The sequence below is a fragment of the Lissotriton vulgaris genome, chromosome 10 (assembly GCF_964263255.1).
Source record: "Lissotriton vulgaris chromosome 10, aLisVul1.2, whole genome shotgun sequence".
Classification (NCBI taxonomy): domain Eukaryota; kingdom Metazoa; phylum Chordata; class Amphibia; order Caudata; family Salamandridae; genus Lissotriton; species Lissotriton vulgaris.
In genome coordinates, this window is record NC_141698.1 from 851,189,890 (window position 1) to 851,217,802 (window position 27,913).

At 42.0% G+C, this 27,913-nt stretch overlaps 1 protein-coding gene across 3 annotated transcripts in view; it reads left to right on the forward strand.

Annotated features, from left to right (window-relative positions):
* STEAP1 (STEAP family member 1) overlaps positions 1–27,913 on the forward strand; it is a 209,920-nt gene that overhangs the window by 55,467 nt on the left and 126,540 nt on the right. For all 3 annotated transcript variants that reach the window (XM_086941787.1, XM_086941788.1, XM_086941789.1), the window contains one exon: positions 6,641–7,153. In XM_086941787.1, the coding sequence (XP_086797913.1) occupies positions 6,641–7,153 (513 nt within the window). The remainder of the gene's footprint in view (positions 1–6,640; positions 7,154–27,913) is intronic.

Below are 27,913 nucleotides of genomic sequence, written 5' to 3' on the forward strand. Positions count from 1 at the left end.
GGTGTGTGGATTGGCGTTGTGGTTCCCGAGTTTACCCACCTCAAAGGTTCAAAGTTCTTCCTTTATAATAGTAGTATAGATACCTATTCCGTCGTCTGTAGACTTCCCCCCTTCCAACCCATCCACGCCTCACATGCTTATCTGTGCTGGCCGCCACTGCTTACTCAAGTGAACAAGTGAAAAAATAAAGAAGGCTACTGAATTATACACGTTGCTATAAATTGCTAAATTATGACTTGCAGAGAAATCAATATCGAACACAGGGCCTGATGAAAAAAGATTCCATTAGAAAAAAATGGTTGCAAATTGTGTACAGACTTTTGCAAAAAACAATCTGATTCTGCAAACTGTATCGTCCGTTCATAAAATATAGGATCAAAAGAGGTCACAGAATGACATACCTAATTAATATTCATTCCGTAAGTTGCAGTTTGTGAACCCCTGTGATTGACTAAAAACACAGGGATGGTGGCTAGCAAGGGACAGTAAACCACCATCTCTGATTTGTATTCCAAAATGGCTTTTTGTTAAGCTGCTTATGTCCCTTAAAGGAACTGTTGCTTCTTTTTTTTTAAAAAATTGGTATTAGAAAACTTCATTCATTTAGGAAATGGGGTTGTGAAATGCTGGCTACTTGGCCCGTGGCTATCAACTTGATTCCCAAATGGGAAGGGATCCTAAGAGAACTCCTTACCCTTTGCGAATCACTTACCACCTCAACTCGAAGTTCAGTAACTCATCAATAGTTCATGACCACAACTAAACCAATGATACATTCCTTTCCTAAATCCGTAATAAATGGATGACCCTTTCACACCCCCTCCTACTTGCAATTTAGAAAGATTGAAAAAAAATTTATAAGTCGTAAAAAGGTTTATGGATATAAACAAAAGCCCTTTTGTGGTCACAAATACTGTGATTTTGTGGCTGACAGGATTTGTGATTGCAAAAGGGCTTTTTAGGTCGAGCCTATCCCATTCCACAGGAATGGATAGGGGAGAATGTTAGTGTTGCATCAGGAAAGCTAAACCAGCCGGCGGATTTCCACAAGTGCATGTGATCGGGAACGCGCATCCGCCTGCTGGTTTAGCTTTCCTGATGCAACTCCGTCACTTCAAAGGGATCCGCTCCGCCCCCTGCTGCACGCACTTTCCGTCCAGTGCGGTATTACGCCCGCTTATCAAAGCCCGCATTCTTCCCTGCAGGGACCATCTGGCTCACCTCTCTACTCCTCCCTCCTGGCTCCTGCGCATCTTCATTTATTATTTCTCAGAAAACAAGCTTCAAAGGGGCTGCTATCATCATTCACACCTCCCGTGCTTAGCAGGCAGAACAGTGCCCATTTGCCTTGCATACCCCGCTAAATTCATAAAAGAAACGCTTTATAATGAGCTGTTTACTTTTGTTTCATTGTGGAACAAACCTTACTGATAACTATCGTCTATTGTAGCGAACAACACCAGGTTCAACTTGTGACTTCAAGCGCTACACGCATCTTTGCAGGGTGTGTGCACAACCTAACGCCATTTTTTGTAGCTCTCTTTACGAGTATCATTGGGTATTACGACCCTGTCTACGTGCCTTGAAGTAGCATCCTGATGGCTTAAGGCGCTTGCTCACAAGTCCACACTCGATGCATTCTCTTACCTTCTCCTTCCTGCTGCCCAGGCTCCGCATTTCACCCACTGAAATAACTTTAGAGCAGCATAAAAGGGTATACAAACAAAGTAATGTAACTAAACAGAACATATATTCTTAACTAGATGTGGCATATACATGGATAATATCTGGAACGTATGTAAGCATAACATACCATATATAGAGTGCAGATTGCAGATTCAGAGTGCAGTGTGCAGAGTGCAGATTCAGAGTGCAGAGTGCAGATTCAGAGTGCAGAGTGCAGATTCAGAGTGCAGATTCAGAGTGCAGGTGCAGAGTGCAGATTCAGAGTGCAGAGTGCAGATTTAGAGTGCAGATTGTGAGTGCATAGTGTGAATGCAGAGTGCAGATTGTGAGTGCAGAGTGCAGATTGTGAGTGCAGAGTGCAGATTGTGAGTGCAGATTGTGAGTGCAGAGTGCAGATTGAGAGTGCAGATTGTGAGTGCAGAGTGCAGATTGTGAATGCAGATTGTGAGTGCAGAGTGCAGATTGAGAGTGCAGATTGTGAGTGCAGAGTGCAGATTGTGAGTGCAGAGTGCAGATTGTGAGTGCAAAGTGCAGGTTGTGAGTGCAGAGTGCAGATTCAGAGTGCAGATTGTGAGTGCAGAATGCAGATTGTGAGTGCAGAGTGCAGATTCCGAGTGCAGAGTGCAGATTCAGAGTGCAGAGTGCAGATTCAGAGTGCAGATTCAGAGTGCAGAGTACAGATTCAGAGTGCAGTTGCAGAGTGCACTCAGCACCACCACAGCATCACTCAGCACCACCACAGCATCACTCAGCACCACCAGAGCATCATTCAGCGCCACCACAGCATCATTCAGCGCCACCACAGCATCACTCAGCACCACCACAGGATCACTCAGCACCACCACAGCACCACTCAGCGTAACCCCAGCATCACTCAGCACCACCACAGCATCACTCACTGCCACCACAACATCTCTCAGCGCCACCACAACATCACTCCGCGCCATCACAACATCACTCCGCGACATCACAGCATCAATCTGTGCAACCATTCAACAACAACTGGTTCAATTATGTTCTCTCAATGTTTCAAGCTTTATTACAAATGTCACAAAAAGATGTTATTTCACTTCTGTTCTTGGATTTTCATCACAATAAAATACACTGAACATAATCTTCACAAACGTTATTTACAAAAGTTTAAGCTACTGCCATTATAAATTACAATCACTTTTATTTAAGTATTAATTATTTTAAAATAATTAAAAGCCGTTGTTATTTGTAATATCAATACATCTAAGTCACGTAAATACAAAACATGTTGCATTACAAATGCTATAGTCGTCACATTTGCGAAAATGTTATAATTATTGGCATTGAAAATGACAAAGCTATTAATTTAGCTATTTTCAAAACCAACACATAAATAAAAAAATTGTCATTTACAAGACCAATAGCTCAAACTTTCATAATGCGAGACCTATTGCATTGCAATTGCTTGTTACATCAGGCTCCAAACCCTTGCCACCGTTAATTGCATCATGAAACAGCCAAAACCTGGCATTTGCAAAACCCAAGTGAATATTTACATTCATTATATTGATTTATGGGTCCACTACTTCTAGAGTTTAAATAATACTATACTGACAGGGGAGATGAACTAGACTACCCCAAATATATAAGAAGTGCCCAACTACTGATCCAGGGAATAATTAGCTAGAGGAAATGTGACTACCTCAAAGTATGTTAACTGTCCACAGCCCAGCTTCCTGTTACGACTTGCTCCATGCGTTCTCATGTCCGCCACCAGGGGGCTGAACTGTGGGACTCTCCAGTCTCATAATAAGATTCTGGACCCTCCCCTTCATGCATATATTGACCCACTCATTTGGACACTATTCGGGAATTGACATCCATTCTCAATCCATGCCGGGTTTTGTGAAAGCTAGCCTGCTCATACTTGAAGACAGCCTGCTCATGTTTCACTCTGTTATCCAGAATTCCCTGCTCACTGCTTTGCCTCTACCCCTGCAGGACAAGGATGGGGGAGGAATTCAGCTCACCTGTAGCTGGTTGCTGCTAGTCTGCTCACACCTGATGTATGGGGTTACTGTGAGCTCTTTGAAGCCCCAGTTCCCTTCAGGTCAAGGTTGGTCATTGTAGCTGTGTACCAGTGAGACTGACTTTTGTTTCCAGTATTTCCTGAGCTTTTGATATCCATGTTTCCAGTGTTTTCTGAGCTTTTGATATCCTTGTTTCCAGTGTTTCCTGAGATTTTGATATCCTTGTTTCCAGAATTCCTGAGCTGTAGCTATTCCCTGTGCCTCAATTAGCACTGCCTGCAGTGCTACCTTGTTCCTTTAGTTCCTGAGCTATAGTTATTCCTTGTTCCTGTTCCTGAGCATCAGCTATTTCTTGTTCCTGATTTGCACTGCTTGCAGTGCTCTCTTGACTCCTTTTCCTGAGCTGTAGCTATTTCCTGTTTCCTTGAACTAGCACTGCCTGCAGTGCTACCTTGACAGCTGACAAATTCTTGTTCTTGCTCCAGTACAGTCTTAAGTGCTACTTTGTTTTCTTGACTCCTGATCCAACACTATTCTAGTATACCCTTTTAGTCTCCCCTTCTTCATATCCTTTTCCAGTCCCTGCTTTTCTTCCCGTTTCCTTGGTTCCAGTTCCTAGTTCACTGTCTTGCTATTCCTGCTGTCTTACTTCTATTACCTTGCATGTTTATTACTTGTTTTCTGTCAAGTGTGCCCTGTGAATTCCTTCTTTTCCTGTTAAGCACTCCTCCTTGATAGCCCCTTGTCTATTGCGCTTGTGTTTAGTTCTACCCTCTTGCTGTTACAGCCTTGCGTGCTCCTGTTTGATCGCCAGGATCCGTGGGCACAGCTGACTACCTAGGTGGTGTTTCCTGTTCACTGTATTGTCTTTGAGTTACATTTATAACATCACCATTGGTATCAGCTCCACAGACCCTGCCTTTGCATGCATATCCTATATGTGGATATTTGCAGTCAGTATCTGTAACAGCAATTGTGGGTGAAGAACGTACTGAGCTTCAGTCTTACCGTGTGGAGCTCCAGAGTGCTTTACCCCACATTCCCTTTATTGTTAATGTTGTTTTATGTATAAGTGTATTGCATATCCATCCTGGGTGTAGTGATTCTGAATGCTGAACCGCCTCATAAGTGCCTGTCTTTTCTGAGTCTTAGCCATCTTGTTCCTTCGTGCAGACTTCCTTTTGGATCCCTTTTTTCCTCTGACTTCATTTGTGATCCTATGCAGTGCTGTACTCATTTTACTGCTTCATTTTCAACCCAGTCACCAGTCTCTGCACAAGTCCCTGACTGTTTCTAGACAGTCCCGGACAGTCCGTGACAGTACCTGATGCCTCCTTGCCTATTACTCGTTAACTTTATGCCTGTATTTCACCATATACAGCTCTCTACTGCCTTTTGACTGAGATTTCACTAGAGAAATAGCACATATATACATACATACAAACTTGCGAACTGATGTAAAAAAGTATATTATTAAATTCCCATATTGCTACTTTCTATTTACACTGTTCTTAATAGCAATGAACTGCTCCTAATGGAATATTCTTTTTTTTGTAACACTTTTTATTGAAAAAGCATCAGTTAAATCGCATTACAGAGGGTCAAATAAGGCAGCTGAGCATACATCAGGTACGACAGATTAAACAACGTTAATAATTATATGGGAACTTCACGGACACAGGGGGTCATCCAAAGTGGCAGTCAGGGGTGGTGTACAAAATCCCCCTCTGTAACTATTCCAAGGCCCCCAAATCAATGACCACTTTCGAGGGCATCCCCTCGGAAGATGTGCTCCCCACAATTGGGCAATATTTCATTTGGCAATCATGAATCCCAAAGTAGCCCATTGCATCTGTGAGGTATTCAAATCAGTAGGCTCCCAGATATTAAGAAAGCACCTCCTCACATCCAGTGAAAGAGAGACCCCAAGGACGTTATGTATGGTATCATGTATATTTCGCCAATATGTATTGATGAGTTCTCATTCCCAGATGATATGTATAAGGGATTTACGCGGAGAGGTCAGATAAAGCAGAATATCGTTTGCATATAATGATATATGGTCCTCCCATTCAGGGATCCACTGCAGACCTTTGATCGAAGGCTCCCAACGTATCCAAGCGGCCAAAGGTTCCAGAGCCAAAGAGAAAAGAAGGGGGGACAGCGGGCAACCCTGACGAGTGCCCCGTCCCAGCAAGAAGGGAGCCGAAGCTCTATTATTCACTACTACTTGAGCTAGTGGCTCCGAGTACAGCAGACATACCCATCCAATAAACCTGGGGCCAAACGCAAACTTTGCTAAAACTGCCCACAAGTAAGATCATTCGATTGTGTCAAATAACATTGTTGCGTCAAGTGAAGCAATTATTGCTGGCTCCTGTAGAGTGTGAGCTCTGACTAACACCCCGTGAAGTCTGCGCAGATTTAGGGCAGTGTTCCTATGGGGCATAAAGCCCAACTGGTCGGGGTGCACCAGTTCGCTGATGACTTTTACCAGTCTATTTGCCAGGAGCTTGGCCAAAATCTTCAGCTCAGCGTTAAGGAGTGAAATGGGCCTGTAGGAGGCACAGCTTGTTTTAATCTTTCCCTCACAACTATCGACGCAATTATCTGATCTCTAGGTTGAATCCCTGCATCCCTGGATGCCATAAGCATTTCCTTCAAATAAGGCACGAGTTTATCCGGTTTAAGTTTATAAAGTTCGATGGGAAGCCCGTTGGGGCCTAGTGCCTTACCGGAGTTCAATGAACGGTTGGCCAGGGCAATCTCGTCCTCTGTCAGCACACTATCCATAAACTGCCGATCATCGAGGGAAAGACACAGGAATGGAATATTCAACTATGTTTTTATACTGCTAATTACATTTGTTTAATGCATATACGATTTCTGAGTCCTACTCTAAAAAAAATTTGGGGGATGATGCTGACATTACTGTTTCATTTCTTTTTCAGGATTTGGATATGGAAATGAGGAAAGCTCCAGATGAACCTGAATATTTGGCCTGTCGTACCGATTCCCAAATTGATGTCTTTGAATTTCCTTCTCACTTAACTAGACAATTTCACCTGTTTCCAAAATGGCATTTACCAGTGAAAATTGCAGCTACTTTGTCCCTGTTGACTTTTATTTACACTTTTTTGAGGGAGGTGCTGCACCCCTTCCTAACTGCCAACAAAAATGAATTTTACAGAATTCCAATCCTGGTCATCAACAAAGTATTACCAGTTGTTTCTGTCACTCTCTTGGCATTGGTTTTCTTACCTGGACTTATCGCAGCATGTTTGCAGCTTCACCATGGCTCAAAATATCAAAGGTTTCCCCAGTGGCTGGACAAATGGATGTTGGCAAGGAAACAGTTTGGCCTGCTCAGCTTTTTCTTTGCTGCAATGCACGCAATCTACAGCTTGTGCTACCCGATGAGGCGATCCTATAGGTATAAACTGCTGAATTGGGCATATCAACAGGTATGTATGATTATCCCTCAAATAAATGCAAACCATATGTAAGAAGTCCCATGTGATTCGCTTCAAATGCATCAGTTCCAAGAGCCTGTAAGATATACTTCATATGTAGTAGAACAGATAGGAACCTTTGTGTTTGGTATTTTTTTTATGTAACTTGTGTAGCATTCATTACGCTGCATGGCTAAGTCAAACAGATATATCAATAGAGAGAGAAGGATTGAGGTAAGACAGGCAAAAGTATACATACACTGAAATTTAAAGGTCCTTATGCCAAGAATTGGGGTTCTGTTTGTACACAATACAGATAATTAGAACATTGGAATGTTGAGCATTCCATTGAAAACAATGGAGTGCTCAGGGCTTCTAATGGCCGGTAGAAGCCTGGATCATCATTATTCCAATGTTTAACAAAGGCCTTATGAAGCCTGAGGGGATTTGAACCCTCTCGGGCTCTGTGAGGCCTTTGTTTTGCAAATTAGAACATTCTGCCCAAATTAAAACATTCTGCCCTCTTGTTAAAGGCTCTAGCCTTCTTGGGTCTTTAACACTGGAGCGGACCTTTATTGGCCAGTAGAGCCCGCAACAGGCTCTAAGGCTATATTAGAACATTGGAATGTTCGAAGCTCGGTTAAAAACAATGGAGTACCTCCGGGCTTATAATGGCTGGTATAATCCCTGAGCTCTAACATTCCAATGTTTTTTTGTTCACAGCTCTGGCTGTGAACAAAGGCTTCTGGGAGCCTGAGGGAATTTCAATTCCTTTGTGCTCCCTAAAGCCTTTGTTTTATCTGTTAAAACATTCTGCCCTCTAGTGGCAGAATGTTCTAATAGCCTTATAGCCCTTCGTAGCTGGGCTATACCGGTTAATAAAGTCCTGCTGCCTTGTTAAAGTCCCTCGCCTTCGGCTCATGCTTTAAACGATGCAGCGGGCCTTTAATAGCCGGAATAGCCCGCTATAAGCCAGGCTATAAGGATATATTAGAACACTGGAATGTTGAGAGCGCCATTGAAGACAAATGAGTAGCTCTTGGCTTATAATGGCTGGTGTAAGGCTTGTGCTCCAACATTCCAATGTTTGTCTTTATGTTTCTCCCTTTTTACTTTAAAACATTCTTCTTTCATTGGGTGGAATATTTTAATAGTCTTATACTTCTTCTGCTTCGTGCTATACCAGTTGTTAAAGGCCCTCTATCAGGGTTTAGGCCCTCGCCTACAGCAAAGGCCTATAACTTGGTTTTAGGGCCTTTAGCAAGCAGCATAGTCCTCAGCAGTGGACAATAGGGCTATTAAATATATTATATGTAGGTTGCTATCCCTTTCTTATTTATGAAGCAGTCCTTTTTCAGATTCAGGTATCCTGGGAGTTGCAGTGTGGAGTCGTACATGTGCATAGAGAGTCGTGCATATGTTGCTTTACATATAGGATGGTGCTGTGGGAATCAAACGGAAGATGCCCTCTGAACAGGTAGACTGAGATTTTGCGGTATAATTCAGCAAAGTTCAGCTCCTTATGATTGAGACAGTATCCAGGTTCTAATGATTCGGACTGAATAAGTTGAAGGCAGTCTGTTTATTCAAGGGTATTCAGGGCAATGCCTGTAAAGAGTGGTGATATTATCATATTGTTGCATACCAGCAATCACTCAGGGCATGTGACTTTGTGTTCTCAGTAGCTCTTTTAGATGTTTGGAGGAGAGTTTAAGGTATAGGCATTGCAACTGTCTTTAACTTACATACATACCCAGCACAACGACAGTGATGAGTTTAGGTTATGTGGTATCTTAACTTCAATAGTATCTCTCTTTCTAACCTTTGGTTATTTATGCAGTGTGTTTAAATAGGATATTGTATAAGTGTGCCTCAAAAAGTACCAAAGTATGTGCTTTCTTTTCCACTTGAAAAGTATCATAGAATAACAGTGGCTGTTTTTTTGTAGTGCTATGTTTTGGTGGAAACCCTTGATCAATATCTCAGTGCAGTTTGAATGTCAAATGAAAAAAAGTAGAGATATTTTAATTTGTTTTACAAATATGCTTAATATTTTGTTGCATTTCTTAAATATACAAACATAAATCTTGGAACGCTGACAAAGGAAACATTGCCCTGAATCTCTGGAGTCCAGCAATACCAAATATGTATGGGTTTTCTAGGGAATGTGTTCTGCACAATGAGTTATGTAATATTAGTGCAGGACACAAAAATGTGGTGGAAACTCTGTTTAGGGTGCATCAATCATTTGATGAAAGTCATCAGACTCACAACTATATGTAAAGTATAACGAATATGTTTTTTTCTGAGAGACGTCAGGACTCTACTGTTGCACGCCATACCTCCCTTGCCCTAACTGGCTGGCAAGGGTGCCCATCGAAACATGACACTGATCTGATATTTATCACCTTTTTATTACCAAAACATGGGAATTTTCTCCAGTAACCCACATTTAGGAAGCACATATGCCTGATATGTATGTGTGTTGTGCATTTTAGGACTTTGGAATGCTAAGGTTATATGTCTTTGGTCAAAAATATCACTCATGCTCTAGGTGATCATACTATAACCATATGGATTTAGCATCTACACATCCTATGTTTCTGTCACGGGGTGCCACACTTCCCTCATCCTAAAAGTTGGCTGTAATATTACAACACATATGATGTTTGTCAGAGTTTTAGTATTTATTCCCCCAAACATCTCAAATCCCTTCAGTTTCCTTCATGCAGAGGCACATCCCTGGCTAAGATTGACCCACAGCTCTGTTCCTCTGTGTCTACGGAGCGTTTGGATACCATACATGTATGGATTTTCTGTGGATTAAGAGTTCAACAGGGCATAAACTGAGCGTAGTGCTTTTGGAAAATTTGTAAACAAACTGCAAACAAAATGCTGGGTGGGGGTACCTGTCATGTGGTCACAGTTCTCGCCCCTAAACCTTTGTTTTGTTTTGATTTTATTGTTTTATAGAGCACAAACTTAACCCGTTAGGGTATCAGAGCACTTTACAGGGGATCATAGCAGTGTACAATCGGCAAGAAATCACATTAAGGGTAGAGGACACATATGTACAGTTTACATTCAAGTAACTCCAGATAAGGCCCCAGATTTCTTGATGAGGTAGCTCGGTACTCCAAAGGGAGGCGCTATTCGGTAGTTGGTCAAGGTCTCTGTGTTGGTAGGAGGCAGCATTTAGGAGAGGAATTTACCCATAAGGAAGGCTTTGGCCTCCTTTTTGAACCGTGCCAGAGAAGGGATTCTTCTGATGGTGTGCGAGATAAGCAGGGGAGTTTGAGTATATAGCCATGTGTGTGATGCAAGCCAGTTTGAGTTGTACTCTGGCCTCGAGGGGAAGCCAGTTCAAAGATTTCAGGTGTGGAGAGATATGGTCAAATGTTTTTGAGCTTGTAAGAAGTCTGGCGGCAGCATTAAGGTCGGTTTTTAAGGGTGCCCGTGAGAATGGAACAGCCATATTACAGTCTGGAGATTACTAGCGCTAGGACTACACTTTTTAGGTCGGTAGGGTCAGGAAAGGGTTTCAGTTTCCAGAGGTAGCTCAAGTGGAATCTGGCTGATTTGGCCATCGAGTTGATGTGGTTTTGCATGTTCAAATTGCAGTCAAGGGTTATTCCCAGAGAGCTTGCTGAGTCCATGATGGTCGGTGGGCAATCTAAGGCTGTGATATCCTTGATCCTTATCTGAATCTCGGGATTGGTTTTTGGAGGGGAAATTAAGAGAAATTCAGTTTTCTTTGCGTTAAGTTTAAGTTGATTGGAGGTGAGCCAATAGACGGTTGATTTCAGGGCCTCATTCAGGGAGAGAATATACTCGAGAGAAGAGGCTTTGATGTAGAGCTGAGTGTCGTCAGCATACATATGGTAGGAGATGTTCGCTGTGCGTAGTACTTCATCAAGTGGTTCATGGTAAAGGTTGAAGAGGTTAGGGGACAGGGTTGATCCTTGAGGGTTTCCGACCTTGACCAGAGAGGGAGCAGATAGGTTGCCGTTGATTAGGAATCGCTGCGTTCGGTTTTGGAGGAAGGATCTAAACCATTCTAGAACAGAGCCATCCAAACCCATCCTGATTTTGAGGCGTTCGATTAGTTTTTTTGTGGTTGACCGTGTTGAAGGCCGAGGATAGATCTAGGAGGATTAGAAGGCACGTTTTCCCTTGGTCCAGGGCTTGGTGGACATCGTCAATGATGTGTAGCATGGTCCTTTCAGTACTGTGCCCAGGTCTGAATCCAGATTGGAAGTCATTGAGAAGGCAGAAGTTGTTGATGTGCCGACTTAGATGCTGTTGTACACACTTCTCAACACTTTGGCTAAGAGGGGGATGTTGGAGATAGGTTTGAAGGTGTCGGGATGGCTGGATCCAGCGACAGCTTTTTCAAAATGGGGAGGACTTGGCCGGCTTTAAGAGAGTCGGGAATGGAACCCTGCTGGAGTGAGGCGTTAATTATTGAAGTCCAGCTAGAAATAATGGATTGGACGACGGCCACTAGGCAGTTGGGGGGGAGCGGGTCATTGAAATGGTTATTCGGGTTTAGGGGGCGATAGGATTTTAGATACATAGTCTTCGTCATAGATGTTGAAGTCAGTCCAGAGTGCTTGATTTTTAGGTGAAGTCTGTGGGGGAATTGAAGGAGGAGGGGGCAGGCCAGTAAGGGATAGAGAGTATGTGGCGGCACTAAGTTCATTTTCTAAGGCTGTGACTTTGTCAGCAAAAAAAGAGGAGAATTCCTCAGATGATCTTAAAGACTTGGGGGTTTCTTTCGAAGTTTTGGCCAGTTTATTGGATTGGTGTTTGACCAGATCGAAGAGCTAGCGAGGTCTGTTCTTGGCTTTCTCAAGTTCGGATCCCCAAAATTATTTTTTGGAGTTCAGGATGTTCTTGTTGTAGGCATTTCTGGCCTGGGGAGAAGTTTTAGATGTGCGGCGGAGGGGTGATGTCTCCAGTTTCTTTCTGATTGCCAGAGGCATCTCCTCTTATTGTTGAGGGATCCAGTGAACCATGGGTTCTGCTTATTTATTCCATAGACCTTCATATTTGTAATTGTTTGACACGCTAACTCTGTTATATGACCTATATTAAGGGCCTGATTACGGGATGGGCTGCTGAACCCATGTTGGAGGTGCAGTGGCAGTCGGGTAAAGCCGCACCAGTTGTCCGACCGCCATATTACAAGGACAGCGGAGGGGCCGTTTTGGGATCGCCGCAACTGCCAGGGAACCTCGTTCCATGGCGATGGCGCAGCAATCTGAGGCAACAATATGCTTGCCGTTCCCCTGCAAAAACAACAATTGATGGACAGAATGCAGAACAATGTCATACATTCACCCCAGTACAGAGATCTGGGCCTAAATCCATTGTTTCTTTGCCCTCCACACCACCCCAGTTCGGACATGGCCATATGCAAATCAGCCTTGACCCTGTGCCTCATGGGAACAGTCCAGCCCGAACTGCCAAGCCATGTCTTTCCTGGACGGGAATCAAGCATCCTAAGACCGGTTTCTGGCTATCAGCCGTATTCAGCCAGGATAGCTTGACTCCAGTGGTGTGGAGAGCATGGGACTCACGTCTGAGCATACTCATCCCACTCAGAGTGACAAATGCTAAAACAACAATTGATGAACAGAATGCAGAACCATGTCATACATTCACCCCAGTACAGATATCTTGGCCTAAATCCATCGTTTCTTTTGCACTCCAAACCACCCCAGTTCAGACATGGCCATATGCAAATCAGCCTTGACCCTGTGCCTCATGGGAACAGTCCAGCCCGAACTGCCAAGCCATGTCTTTCCTGGACCGGAATCAAGCATCCTAGGACCCGTTTCTGGCTATCAGCCGTCTTCCGCCAGGATGGCTTGACTCCAGTGGTGTGGAGAGCATGGGACTCACGTCTGAGCATACCCATCCCACTTGGAGTGACAAATGCAAAAACAACAATAGATGGACAGAATGCAGAACAATGTCATACATTCACCCCAGTACAGAGATAGTCAAATATCTCCAAAGAACTCTTGTTCAAAACATTCTTATTAAGTCAGGTTGCGCATGTATTCTATCCAATTTCTACTATGTGACGGCTCCACCACCTGCACACAACAATCCCCAGCCAACCTTACTTCATGGAAGCTCATTCCCTGACAATACAAAGGGGGAGATCCTCTCAGCATCCTTGACCACACCCCATTTGTCCTGGTTCTATGCCTAAATGTCCATCTTTTACCAGGTGCCACGGACAGTCGCGGGTGAAAAGCCAGTCTCCTTTCACTCCTGTGACAGCCCTTTTTCACTGTCCTCCATCCAGTGGACAGTCCGTGGCTTGTCTCTCATGCCAACCCAACTCTGAAGGATGCTAGTGTCAATAAGTAGGCACTTTTGCAGACCCCACTCTCAGATGCTGAACGTCTCTCTGGCCAATGGGGACCCCCACCTATGTTTAATGCCTGGCATTCAGCTCACGCTCTCGGCTCCAACCAGCCCCTAGATGCATTTCCAGTGACATTGCAATTGCTCACCACTGAAAGTCCAATGTGAGCCTTTGCACACCGCCTACCTCAAGGCGAACTCCGGTGGCTATGGAGAAGCAGAGGCTCTGCTTATGCCAATTGACTCCTCAGGTCAGAGCCAAATTGTCCAGTGCATATTCTCTAGTGTAGAAAGTGCACCAGGGCACAACCACAGTCAAGGCACTCCACTCTTCTTGGTTCAGTGTGGAACTTCTAAGCAACCTTCCACAGGTCACTCTTATCTTGAGACATAGTGGCCACTTTCCATACACATAAGTACCAAGAGCTTAGTTAGTGGGCTGCCTCTAAGAGATGCTTTAGGTGTCCATCTTTTACCTCTCCATATGCACAAATACTCTCGACACAAACTACCACCTCCACAAATCTGTTTTCATAATAAGTTGAGAGAAGGTGTTTGCACTAAGCGCAGCTTAAGTTCCACCCAGAATAAGTAAGAGTGGCAGAAATAAAACATTTTTTAATCCGATCCACTGAGTGGGAGAAAGTAGTAATTAATCTAGTCATCAAAATTACCCAGATATTCTCCAAACTTTGTTTGGCCTCCATCTCCACTCTTTCTTGAAATGTAACTCTGGTTGTTTTCCATGTATTATAAAATTGTAGATGTGTTAAGGGTGAAATGCCTGCACTACATTGCACTCTACAGGTTAATCTTTTTTTTTATCGAGCAGTAGAGTCATATTCATAGTAAAATGCTGTGTAACAAAATATAGTGTAATGTACCTGTTTTTAATTAATATGTCACTCTGCCTTGAATTACTAAATCTTAATTTTACAGTCTGTCTTAAATGTGAACTTGCCTGGAGTCTAATTGCTATCCCAGATCCAAACAGTCCTGTACCCGCCTCAAAACGGTTAAACAAGGGTCTATTCCAATTCTAAAGCCTGACATTGTTTCCATAAATTTGTATACTTCAATCCAGAAGCTTCTAATCACCAGGCAATATCATATCATACGTGTCCAAATGTGGTGCTATTCTTGAAAATTGTACGCCGTTTTCTTTACTCCACATAGATTTTATGAACGCATCTGGCGTATTCTGTGGACTGTAATTTGAGAAATATTGGATTTTTCTTAAACTAAAATTAATGGGACAAATCTGCATATTAGTTTTTGTTTCCCCACTCCTCCTCTTTAAAATAAATGTTCACGTTTCCTTTCTGAGATATCACACATTTTAGAATGGTTTGATGGTACTGTATCCAGCATTAAATTACACGCCCGGGTGATAAATCCCTCATGAGTAATTATTTTATACAGTGTAGAATAGCTACACAATTGATGGTATTTAGGGAAGTTGTCCCTGAAATCAATTCCAAACTGTTCTTGCAATACAGTAAATGGGGTGAACCCCTCCTGGTGAAAGAACTGAACTAATTCCCGAGTCCCGATCTTGTTTTCCTTTCAAGTTCTTTGATAATTTGTCAGGCAAAGTGGAATACTCCAATAATGGTAATTTTCTAAATTCCGAAGGAGTATTCAGTTTTTCCCACCTTATGAATAGCTACAGCACTGAAATTGTGTGGCATAATCTGTCATAATCATAAAAAGTCAAGGAGACCCCCTTATCTTTTCAGTCTGGGACAGGGGAATAGTGTTGAAAAACAAAGGAAATCCCACTAGATAACCACAAAGGTGGTTGTGGTTATTCTGAGAGTGCCCAAAAAGTCCTATTTTTTGGCGATACCAATCACACAATGTATCAAAAACCTCAAAGTTTCACTAGACATAGGCCAACAATATAGTGAGGCTGTAAAAGAGCTTCTTCCACATTTATATCTCACATAGTATTCAATTATAATCAAATTTCAAAAAGATAGGAAAGATGTAAGGAAAATTCATTTATGCATTTATTCAAAATGGTAAAAATGTAGCAAAGGTGTCACAAATAGATTCAAAGTTAAAAACAATTAGTTATACAGTCAATTAAAAAAACATATGGACTCAAGAGCATACACAAGAAAAAAGTTTTATACAATATAAGGTTAAAATGTTCTTAAGAACTAGGGTCGACGTGGCGTTTCGGTTCAGAAGTAACAATACAAAACCTTCTTCAGGACCAGTTCTAGGAAGAAACACACAATTACTGGTTTGTCATAAAATTGTCTTGTTTTTTTTTTAAAACGCATTTCCAAATAACATTTCCTGTTAGCTACAGCTATAAAACATGTGTTGGCTATTTCAACATTGAAACAATTCTGATGTCTGCTGATGAATAACAATGAAGCATAGATAAGCATGTCTATTAATTTAATTCTTACAGTTTAGGAAGAGAAATTTTTCACAGGTAGTATACCTTCTGCTGTATATGGGCGTGCTCACGCTCTGGTAGTAGAAGCCACCGATATTGTTTTGTTAATTGGCTGCAAATAAAAAGGCATCTTTTATCATGCTTCATTGTTATTCATCCGCAGACATCAGAATTGTTTCCATTACATTGAGATTCGTGAAAATATGCAGTTCTCTCAAAACCCGGATCAAGTAATCGGGCCCTTGTTCTTCTACAATTCATCTTGAGGAAACAATTATTTTCAGGTAATAATGCCTTCGCTACACATCGCACATAAAGCGATAACATAGCATAAATAGTTAATTGCAACTAAAACTTTGGTACCTATCAATTATGCCCTCAACAAAAGTTTGTGTTTTGACAATACCAATAGAACAAAAACCTACTAACAATCTAGTTTTGACTAGAGCCTTGTTGGCCTTTTGTCTAGTGAAACTTTGAGGTTTTTGATACATTGTGTGATTGGTATCGCCAAAAAATAGGACTTTTTGGGCACTCTCAGAATAACCACAACCACCTTTGTGGTTATCTAGTGGGATTTCCTTTGTTTCTCATAATCTGTCATAATGTCATTCATGGTAGTTTAAACTAAGATTGATTGAAAATAAGGGCTATTAGTTTGGAATATAGCCAAACGGCTAAATGGCAGATAGATAAGTGTTCTCAATACGGCAAAGATAAGTCCCCCCTCCCCATCCACGTTTTGCAACTCTTGTTAATTTACTAAATATAACAATTAACAGATTCATCATGACAAAAAAAGGACTATAAAGGAGACACTGGGATACAAAAAGAACACCAGGGCTGAGTTATCACTTTAATCAAATTCATGCAGTGGACAATAGATAATTATATAGGGGTAAGAAGGAGGTTTTAGGGTGTCAGAAGAATGGGCGCACTGATATGGGTTTAAGCGCATGTGAATACAACAAATAAAGGTATTAGGTGGTGCAACTGGGTGAATGGAAAACCTGTGAAACCATTCTTTAGTCTATCCAGCAAGGTGGTAAGACCCTAAACATAAAACAGCAACCCTATGCACACATATGTAAAGTACAAGTGACAGTATATCGTAGGATCCACGCGAAGTAACAACAAGGTAAAGTAGCAGAAAGACGAAGAAGTCTTATGTATGTATGTTATGTTATGTTATGTTATACAGGTTTTTTTGTATAGCGTGCGGCTACTCGAAAGAGTGTCCCGACGCTTTGAATTGCACACTAATCTCATAACACAACAGGGAAAATGAACAGAAACAGAAAAAAGAGGAAACCTAATAGGACCTGAAACTAAGAAGTGAAAAGCCAAGTTTTAAGCCCCTTCCTAAAGGCCAACAAGTTAGGGGTGCTGCGCAGGGACACAGGCAATTTGTTCCACAGCTGAGGCGCTAATAATTTAAAGGAGCGGCCCCCGATGCGAGCTCTCTTCACGCGGGGCACTGCAGCAAGAAACAAGGCTTCAGACCTAAGCGATCTGGCAGGAAGGTAAAAGGACAGCCTTTTCTGAAGATATTTTGCTCCAGAAGTGTGCAAGGCTTTGTGTGCCAGGGTGAGAGTTTTAAAAACTATCCGCTTCCGGACAGGAAGCCAGTGCAGAGCCTCCAAAAGGCCCGAGGCTCTGGCACGGCGAGATAGTCCAAAAATAGCACGTGCTGCCGAATTCTGAACAACCTGTAATCGTTGAAGCAGGTATTCTGGCAGGCCGAGATAGAGGACGTTGGAATAGTCTATTCTCGAGCCTATAATCGCCTGCACCGTGATCTTCCTGTGTTCCTCCGATAACAAGGGAAGGAACTTGCGAAGCATCCGGAGTAAGCCAAAGCAGGTGCCAGTGAGACCGATTACCTGAGAGCGTAGTGTGAGGCCATTGTCGATCTTAATCCCAAGGTTTTTAGCTACCTGGGACGAACTTGCTGGTGGAAACATGTTCTCAGGCCACCACACTTTCCAATCCGGGTCCGAGCTGCACCCAAAAAAGAGGACCTCGGATTTATCCGAGTTGCACTTGAGGCTGTTATGATGGAACCACTGAAACACAGCCTCAAGGCAACCCTGGATCCTACCTCCATCGAAGTCCGCACCCCTCTCACAGGTGAAGAGGAGCTGGGTGTCATCGGCGTAAGAAACGATCTGGGCCCCGAAGGACTCCGCCAGAGCCGCCAGAGGGGTCATGAAGATATTAAATAGAGTTGGGCTCAGGACAGAGCCCTTAGGAACTCCGACACCCAATGGCGACATCTCGGCGGAGCAAGCAGAAGCCCAGACCGTTTGTCGACGGCCTGCCAGGAAAGATCGAAACCACTGGAGCACCGTCCCTCGAAGACCAATCTCTGAGAGTCTAGCAAGCAGACCCTGCAGAAGAGGTCTTCAATTCTTTATTTTCATGAAAGAGGTACAGCAGCCAGCCGACACGTGTTTCATCGCTCACGCGATTCTTCAGGGCTGGAAATAATAACAAATTCTTCTTAGTACATATCCCTACTAAGAGTATGTATCTAACCATACACCGTATTTAAAAATTGACAAGTTCCACATCCTTGTGAGACTTTTTGTGGGAAAAAATAATAAAACACCGTGACCGTTCAAAATATCACACATTGCTGAGTGGCAGTGACTCTTTGTGAGCATGCATCTATTTAAGGTGACACACGTGAACCCTCTAGTTCAGAAGGTTGTGCCAGAATCACGTAGATTAGATAAAGATAATGTCACCATTGGACTGTTTGTATTTTAGATTCAAGAGAAAAATTCCGTGAGAAACTAGTGCCAGAACAAGGTGTTACCTAAAAACTCGTGATATGCTAAAGATAAAAACATACCTCTGTTGCTACTGAAAAATACTGAGGGGGTCTGAGGATACAGAAATAACTGGATATACTATTTAAACATTACCACTTCGGGGTCAGGTGTCCGAGACCAGCAACACTGACCCGGGATGTTTTGATGTGCTGCGCACTTCGCGGTACAACCATAAGTTTTATTTTCCTTTTCTCAACAATGGCCGCTTCGATATGCGTCTTAACGAGCACTTAGAACTATAACGGCGTATACTGATACACGCATTTCGGGTCTGCTCCTTTTTCCTTCTAGTTTTGGCGCGTGATTTGCAATTTTGAGATATTACCAGGCACTGATTAGCTGACCCATGAACTCGGGTGAGTCCTTTCCGCGCATTACGCGCTAAGCACAGCATCTATTTTATAATTCGTTCACAATAAGTTCCGGTTTTAATGTAAACAAAAACATTTATTTTGCAGTATATTGATCGATTTTGATTGCCTGCGACATCCCAGTCCCTGACACATTATTCTCTCTTGTACGTCACATGACAGGAGGGTAAGCTTTAATTTTGTATTCAGTGGGCAACAAAATGTACACGAGTGACGGGTTTCTTTCCTAAATTACGTATCATATATATGGGGCTACTTGTGATCAAATGACGATGTTGGAACTCGAATAATTTCTTAAGGGCATGATGATTGCTAGGGATGGACCTATGCACCTTATAGCCCAGGGATCTCTCAAGCCTTAAGAGCAAAATATTGAGAGTTTAATAGGTAATACCTACATAGCTTATGAAGGATCTGCATTACTCCTATCCCTTAGAAATACAGTCCGTCTCAACATATAAGGTCTCCGCAGTGAAATCACTTCAAGTGTACCTCATTGCCATTGTAAACTTCTATATATAATAATTGCTGTGATATCTAAACATACAACTATAAGTATACCTTCAGAATTTTCGTAGTACATTGTTAATACTTCTATCGCTACATGAATTTAGCCTAACCTAAAATCGGGATTTACGCAATTTCGATATGTCCCTCAACTTATCTTCCAGTGACCTACTATATAAACATATATATATTTGTGTGGTCTTCAAACACGTTGGTCTAGGGCCCTTCCGGGTCGGAAGTATCACCGGCAGAGCGGTGAGCAATCACTTTTATTCTCTTTTCACTATGAGGTGTGACAAGAATACACCCGTTGAAATATTTCATACAACCTTCTATTTTTGTTCCCCTTTTTCTTTCGTTCCCTTTGTCTTTCTTCCTTTCTCCATATTTTCAATTTCTGTATCCTCAGACCCCCTCAGTATTTTTCAGTAGCAACAGAGGTATGTTTTTATCTTTAGCATATCACGAGTTTTTGGGTAACACCTTGTTCTGGCACTAGTTTCTCACGGAATTTTTCTCTTGAATCTAAAATACAAACAGTCCAATGGTGACATTATCTTTATCTAATCTACGTGATTCTGGCACAACCTTCTGAACTAGAGAGTTCACGTGTGTCACCTTAAATAGATGCATGCTCACAAAGAGTCACTGCCACTCAGCAATGTGTGATATTTTGAACGGTCACGGTGTTTTATTATTTTTTCCCACAAAAAGTCTCACCAGGATGTGGAACTTGTCAATTTTTAAATACGGTGTATGGTTAGATACATACTCTTAGTAGGGATATGTACTAAGAAGAATTTTTTATTATTCCCAGCCCTGAAGAATCGCGTGAGCGATGAAACACGTGTCGGCTGGCTGCTGTACCTCTATCATGAAAATAAAGAATTGAAGACCTCTACATACATAAGACTTCTTCGTCTTTCTGCTACTTTACCTTGTTGTTACTTCACGTGGATCCTACGATATACTGTCACTTGTACTTTACATATGTATTCATCCCAAGTAGTAGGCATGTACCAACTGGGAATGTAGCCCCAAATATATAGTAGACATCTGCCGCACTGCCTGCATCAACTTTTCATCTATCATAATGGATTTGTATATATTATTGTTGGTTGATGAAATCAATCCTATGTAGTGACTATGAGGAATTCTATATGCACAATTGAATTTTTGTTATATCAAATGATTCATGAATAATACATAAAATAAGAAAATAAATATGTTTTGACATTTACTACATGTGTACGCATCACTTTAAATAGGGTGGTTTATCTATCAGATTTAAATATTCTATACATATAGAGGTATTCTTATTAAATAGGCCTTTGTTGATATCCACATCTAGCTATAATTTTCCTATACTAGCCCCAAATATATATACCCAGTGTTGGGAGGGGGGTAGAAAGTCTGACTGACATCAAGAATTTTGCTTTTGGGACAATATAAAGTGGTGCAGGTGAAGCACTCTGGTTTGTCCCTTTTGTGGTGCGGGTGGGGCCAATCACAGAGTGCAACACGCATACCACTTTATTTGGACTAAAGGAGGTTTTTTCGCAGACAGGTTTCCCCCAATTTGCCACTGGATGCCAGAAAGCCCATTGTAATGCACGAATATTTTATTAATAAATAAAATAATCGGGTGGTTTGGCCCATTCTTACATCTGTCCCACCCTCACCTCTGAAGCCTCAGTCTTTAAACTTCCTGCAGACTAAGAAATCCCATCCCAATGGAGAGCGACAGTACATTTATTCCTTTTGGTGTCATTTGAACACAGTTGCCAGCAGAGTGTGATTAACTCCCAATATCTTCCCACTTATAACAATGAATGGCTGCACATTTTGGGCTTGGATAGGCCTGGGCAAACCTACCAGACCGAGACAGTTCTGAAAACTAGACACTAGGGGTAGTCCAGGGTGGTGTGATTCGCACAAATTCCACAACATTTTCTTAACCACAATTCGCTGCAAGCCACAAGCTTTGGCTAAAACAAACACTTTCCTCAAGTCTGTGAGAAATACTTCTGGAATCTTCGGGGAGCCAAAAATGTCCTACCGACCAGCATTCTCCCAGGTCCCCCATAACAATGATACCTCACTTGTGTGGGTTGGCCAAGAGGCCTTGACACAAAAGCCCCAAAGGGCTACATAGAGATATGAGTGATAAGGGCTGCTACAGATTTTTGTGGCTATACTCGGCTGCCACCCATGGAAACCTGCCAACCACACACATTTTTGGAAACTATACAATGAGAAGATTTCATGTTAGTGTGCCCTGCATGGATCCCATGTGGGTTTCTTACCCACAATGCCCTGCAAACCTCAAACTATGATGAAGTCAGACATTTTTCTTGCATTTCTGTGATGGAATCTTTCAGAATCCACACAAATCCTACTACTCAGCATTACCGCACTTGTGCCAATAAAAACTCTGAGACATTTGTGTGGCTGGGACTAGTGCCCGCAAAGGGAATGGATCAAACCGAGGTCAATGAGAGTCACCTCATAAGGGTTCCCATTGACATCGGTTTGATTAATTTCTATCACAGCACTAGTCCAAGCCACATATGTGGCTCAAAGCTTTTATTGGCACAAGTGGGGTGATCCTGAGTGGTGGGATTTGTGTGGATTCAGAAAGATTCCATCACAGAAATGCAAGGAAAATGTGTGACTTCAAGCTAAGTTTGAGGTTTTCAGAAAAACATAAAAAATGTACTACTGCTGTTACTGTGGTAACAAAACTGTTTTTTTTATTCAGCACTGCATGTTCCTGAAATCTGGGAAGATGGTGACTTAAGCACAACAACCGTTTGTGTATGCGATTCTTGGAAAAAAACTGACACTTTTATTCAGATCACTTTTTCCTTCTTTTCCCCTCCAAAACTCAAAATGTTGCCTTTTTTTGCCTATTGTCTCGATCCCCTCCTGGGAAATCTATAAACCCTGTGTGCCTTTTGAATCCCTAGGATGGTGGAAAAAAGGCTGCAAATTCGGCATGGATACCGTATGCAGTCCTAAGCACGAAATACCCAAAATAGTCAAAAAGGGCTCAGCACTAGGGGCAAAAAGGCCCAGCAGTTAAGGGATTAAAGAAAAAGATTCTATGTCAAAGAATGTTGCCTACCCATCTTATGATAAAAAAAATAATGACTAAAATGCTGCATTAGCCTATTTCAATTTATTTTCAAGTGCACGTCCTGATTTACTATCATTGACCTTCAAAGTATAACTGGGCAGAGATCTCTGTTACTCCTGGATTTGGTGATTTAATTTCTTAAAACATTATTTGGAGTAAAATATTTAAGCCTTTATATTTGAGCCAACTATACTCAGTGCATAGCTGAATTTAACTGAGATTTTTGCAGTGTTATTGAATATCATTACAGTATACCAATCTACTTGTCTCCCTTACGGCAGATGTATCACATAATACAGATTTGTAATTGATTGTGATAGTGTATATTTCTACACCATAGCCTGTAAATATTGTGACTAAGAGGAAGGAAAAGAAATTCACCAGGTGCTGGCAAGGTGTATCGAGAGGTATTTCGACACCTACCTCAGTATGATGAAAATACTGGTTTCTTTCTGATTGCACCATTCTTCTATTTCCATATTTCCTAGAATGGTACGAGTGTGCAAATGTTGCTTCATACCAGTGAGCCATGTAATACTTCTTGCACAATCCTGGTATTTTGTGATACTAACAATAGAAGTGAGTCAAACATCACCATATAAAATAATTCTTCTTAGAGACTTCTGCAAATGCACAGAAAGAGCGTTACAGTCTGTTGTCAGACTTTGTTCTGTGTTAGTTGCTTATGTGAAGCAGTTTGTAGTTTTTTTTTAAATTTCTATTGTGCAGCATACACAAAACCGTGATCTCATTATCCCTAACTACCAAAGGACAAATGATTTTGTTGTGCCAGATGTAGGGTGAAACTATCAATGATGCTTCAGTTGCAGCGACACTGAGGCCTAGGGGCATAAGGAGACTGTTCTACACCAATTATGGCACCTCTTAGTACCCCACAGATCTAAGGCAATCCAGTATTCCTGCATTATGGATTTCTACCCCACAAATACGCATCTGCCTTTTAGTCAAAAGACATTGGGTCAGATTCACAAACTGCATTTTTTAGTACCTAGGGTAGTGCTTGAGGAGTACTATTTGCTTACTACAAAATGCCACTTGCAAGCCCGCTGATGTAGATCTCCTCCTCTCCCATCTGTATGAAGTTCTCTTCCACGATGGCATGTAGTTATTCATTTCTGTAGTTAATGTGGAAGGAAGTAGTGTGTAGAAAAAATGGGGAATAATAACTATAAAAGGCGCGGGCCTTAACAGAAAATTAAGGAGGGTTTTTGGAAGATACATGCTAATGCAAAACACACCCCATTAGTAACACCATTGCAATTCACAAAATACAGTTCGACATTTGCTACAGCCCTAATAGTACATAACAAGCTCAAACATATTCTACCTCAAACTTTGAGTCAATCAAGTCCACACATAGCCATCCACTGGTACTACAACGCATTTCCATAGAAAACAGTGAGGCAGAGACTTGAAGTAACACCCCATAGGAATTAATGTTAAATTAATTACATTATTTGTAACTTTAAATTATATATATTTATTTTTTTAATAAAAGCCAAGTATAATTAGTGAGTATTTTTGAAATGTAATAACATGCTTGATAAAAAAGAAATAACCATTTTATCTTACTTTTCACGTTGCTTCTAAGTTAAGCCTGACGGCTTTTGTGCCAATCTACCAGAGGGTTAAGCACAGGTTAATTTAGGGACTTTTGTGATTCACCCTGATGTTGTTCAATTGTGGCTGTTGCTTGAACAGGGATCACCCCCCTCACCACTCAACTAACAACCCAGTTTCTTACAATCATAATAAACCTATAATAGATTATTAACTACGGATCTTTTCTATATGAATTTTCTCCTTTTCCGAGGCACAAGCTATTCAGTTGTTAAACAGAATTAAATTTGCCTCCCTGAGGAATCCATGCCCCCACCCAAATTTATTTAGTTACTTTCCAGTCAAATTAGTGCACGTCTAACCACACTATGCAATAATTCATTTGGCACCAATTCTGTTCCCATGGATTTAAAAAAGTAATGGTAATACCACTGCTAAAAAACAAAAACTACTGCCTACCCTTGTTTTCCTTTTTAAATATATTTTTATTACCAATGTAGGACAGTAGGAACACCCGGAGGTAATAAAATGCAAATGTATGGCTTTTGCTTACAAAGTAGTAGAGTGTCATGGTATACATAACATGGCGTAACAGTTATATGTTATGTAGTAAGCAACCAGAATTATAACTGGTCCATTGACGGCCAGGGAGGGTTGAGTGTAGGGGAAAGGTATGGGATAGGGAAAAATGGTAGAGGGGGTATAGGAACAATAGTAGAACAGTGTGAGAGCTCTGTAATACATGACACTTATTAGTGAATAACTAAAGATCCTCGTAGCCTAGTATCCTAACATTAGAAAGGAGGGTACACCACAGTGTCGTACAAGAAAAATGTGACACCCATCAGCTGGGGCAAGGAGAAGGACCTGACGGGCACCAATCCCAACGTGGGGAGGGAAATAACAGACCGGCCGGATATAAGGAGGACGGTAGGGAGGGAAGACAGGAATAACTCTGCGTGGTGGAATTTTGCGCCAATATAGTGTCGAAGAAATTGGTAACGAGCATGGGAGATGACAGCATGGTTTCAGCTGAACGTCACTCAATAATGGTTAGTATGTATGAATGTTCAGTGCATGGGGATTCATGAAGGGCATTTTTAGATTCAACATCTATCAATAACATCTCCCATATCTCTCCTCCCGTGTGGGTATCTGGATCAAGAGTATGTGCTTCTGCTCTAGTCCATGTAAGCAGTACATGAAGCCAGGTACGGACCTCAGGAGAGGTAGGGGACTTCCACGCCATGGCTTTATTTTGTTTGAATAGAATGAAGGCTAGATCAATGTAGTGATGCAAGTGTTTGTCTCCTTTCACACGTGGCCGCAGCCCCAATAAACAAGATTCAGGAGAAGGGGTGAAGTGGTGTGTGTGCCACCAATGACGTCATCTCTGTCCACTTACGCAACAATGGGGAACAAGTCCATAACATGTGTATGAAGTCAGCGTTCTGTAACCTGTAACATGGTCATTCCAGATAACTGGCTGGAAACATGCACTGAATGCGGAGTGGGGAGAGGTAAAGGTGGTGTATGTAACTAAATTGGGTAAAACGAAAGCTGGGATTGCAGGAGACGTCCTTAGTTAGTCGCAAGAGGCAGGTCCATCCTGTATCAGTTAGAGGCTGGTGATGTACTGGGTCCCATCTGGCACGTGCTTTCATGGTGTGAACAAGAGGAGTAGCGTTTAGGGCAGAATACAAGAGCGTGACAGTATGGTGTGTGGAGTCATATGTCTATAATAAGGACAGAGCCTGGGATGAAGGCTGTTCGGACTCTCTGGTGTCCCACATCCTAACGTTGTACATGGTAGGATAAAAAGACTCCCATCTGCAGTCCATAGATCTCGGTCTGTTCCGGGAAAAACATGAACGTCCCTATGTTATAAAGGTACCCTGCTTGGGTATCGGCAGCATCGATCCATTGGCATGAGTCAATTCTCCTCGGTGTCCGACGTAATGGGGCAAATCCCAAATGGGAATAAAGGTTGAATATGGTAGTATAGGGTCCTTAGGATGCAAATAGTGACGCCAGCAAGTGTGGGCCACCACCATTAATCGGAATTCATGCGTAGGATGAATAGTAGGGTCAGGTACCCAAGAATAAAGTGCAGTTCCCTGTAGGATTGAGTGAACAAGTGAGGATTCTGGGCGCAGCGGGCACTCAACCAGGACATAGGCCACTGGAGCTGTGCCGCGGCCTAGTACTGTTCAAAATTGGGAGCTCCTAGCCCTCCATCCGTGAGTGAGAGCTGTAGATTCGACAGAGCCACCCGCCGCCGGCCCGAGATCCAAAGTAAGTCCAGTAACAATCCGTCCAAATCACAGAAGAAGGATCTAGGGAGCACAAGCGACAGAGCTGAGAAATAATACAACAGATGAGGTAATATTAGCATGTTAGAAATCGCGACCCGACCCAGCGGAGACAGCAGAAGTGAACGCAAAAAGGGGAGCGAGCAGCCTATGGAGCCAATGGCCTTGTTCAGGTTGCCCTCATAAAATCACAGTCAGAGTGATGCATGTGTATGCCAAGATACTTGAAGGCATCGTAGCACCATCGTAGGCGTGAATCTGGGTGGGGCAAGCGATCAATAATCTGTATGTGTGTTAGTGGGAATATACATGATTTAGGCCGATTGACTCACAGACCTGAAAGAGAGCCAAATCGTCTACAGCCTACCCTTGTTTACAACATTAGACAAATTTCATTCTTCCCTCATCTAATTAAAATCTTAGAGAAGGCAGTGAATGATCAGCTTGCTAGATAGTTTGAAACAAATGACCTATTGGATAGTTCTCAGTCTTGCTTGAGCCTTAGACACAGCACATACCGTGAGTAATTATGTTAGAGAAATATAAGAAAGCAATCCTTAAAATGGCTCCAATTCGATCTTAGTGACAAAGAATGATCTGCCCTCTTGAGAAGTCACGCAAAACGTTTATTCAATGCAGAGGACAACAAGGCGCTTCATTAAGCTCTCCCTTTTTAATATTGCTGTGGCCCTGCCTGCTGAACTGGTAAGAAGTCATGGATTCAATATCACCTCTGATGGCGCACTGGGTCCTTCTTACCATTTGTCCTGCGATGGACCTTTGGTAGTTGCTGGAGAGGTAAACAGGAGTTAGCCTCAATTTAATTATTCAATTTGTAGTGTAACCTATTTGCTCACACATTAAGGACTTAGTTTTGATAAGTGCATTTAATGGAATTTATTATAAATTAAGAGCCAAACTAACTTGTATATAAATCTCAAAAACATGGATACAATAGCACTACTGGTATGCCAAAATGTTGAATGAAACGAAAGCCTTAGTATCCAAAAGTATATCAAAAATTCTGTTACGGCAATACAAAAAATATGAAATAGAATTTGATGATCCATGTACTGGTTTAGATCCTCCCGTATATACATGAATAAATCTGAAGTCACCTAAACTAATTCTAAACTAAAGTTGAAGGCTAGGGAAACCTAGTTAAATCAGGAAAAGTAGGATTGTGTCTGCATAGAGGAGACTTCAGTAAAAGTTCTCCAAAAGAGAGGTC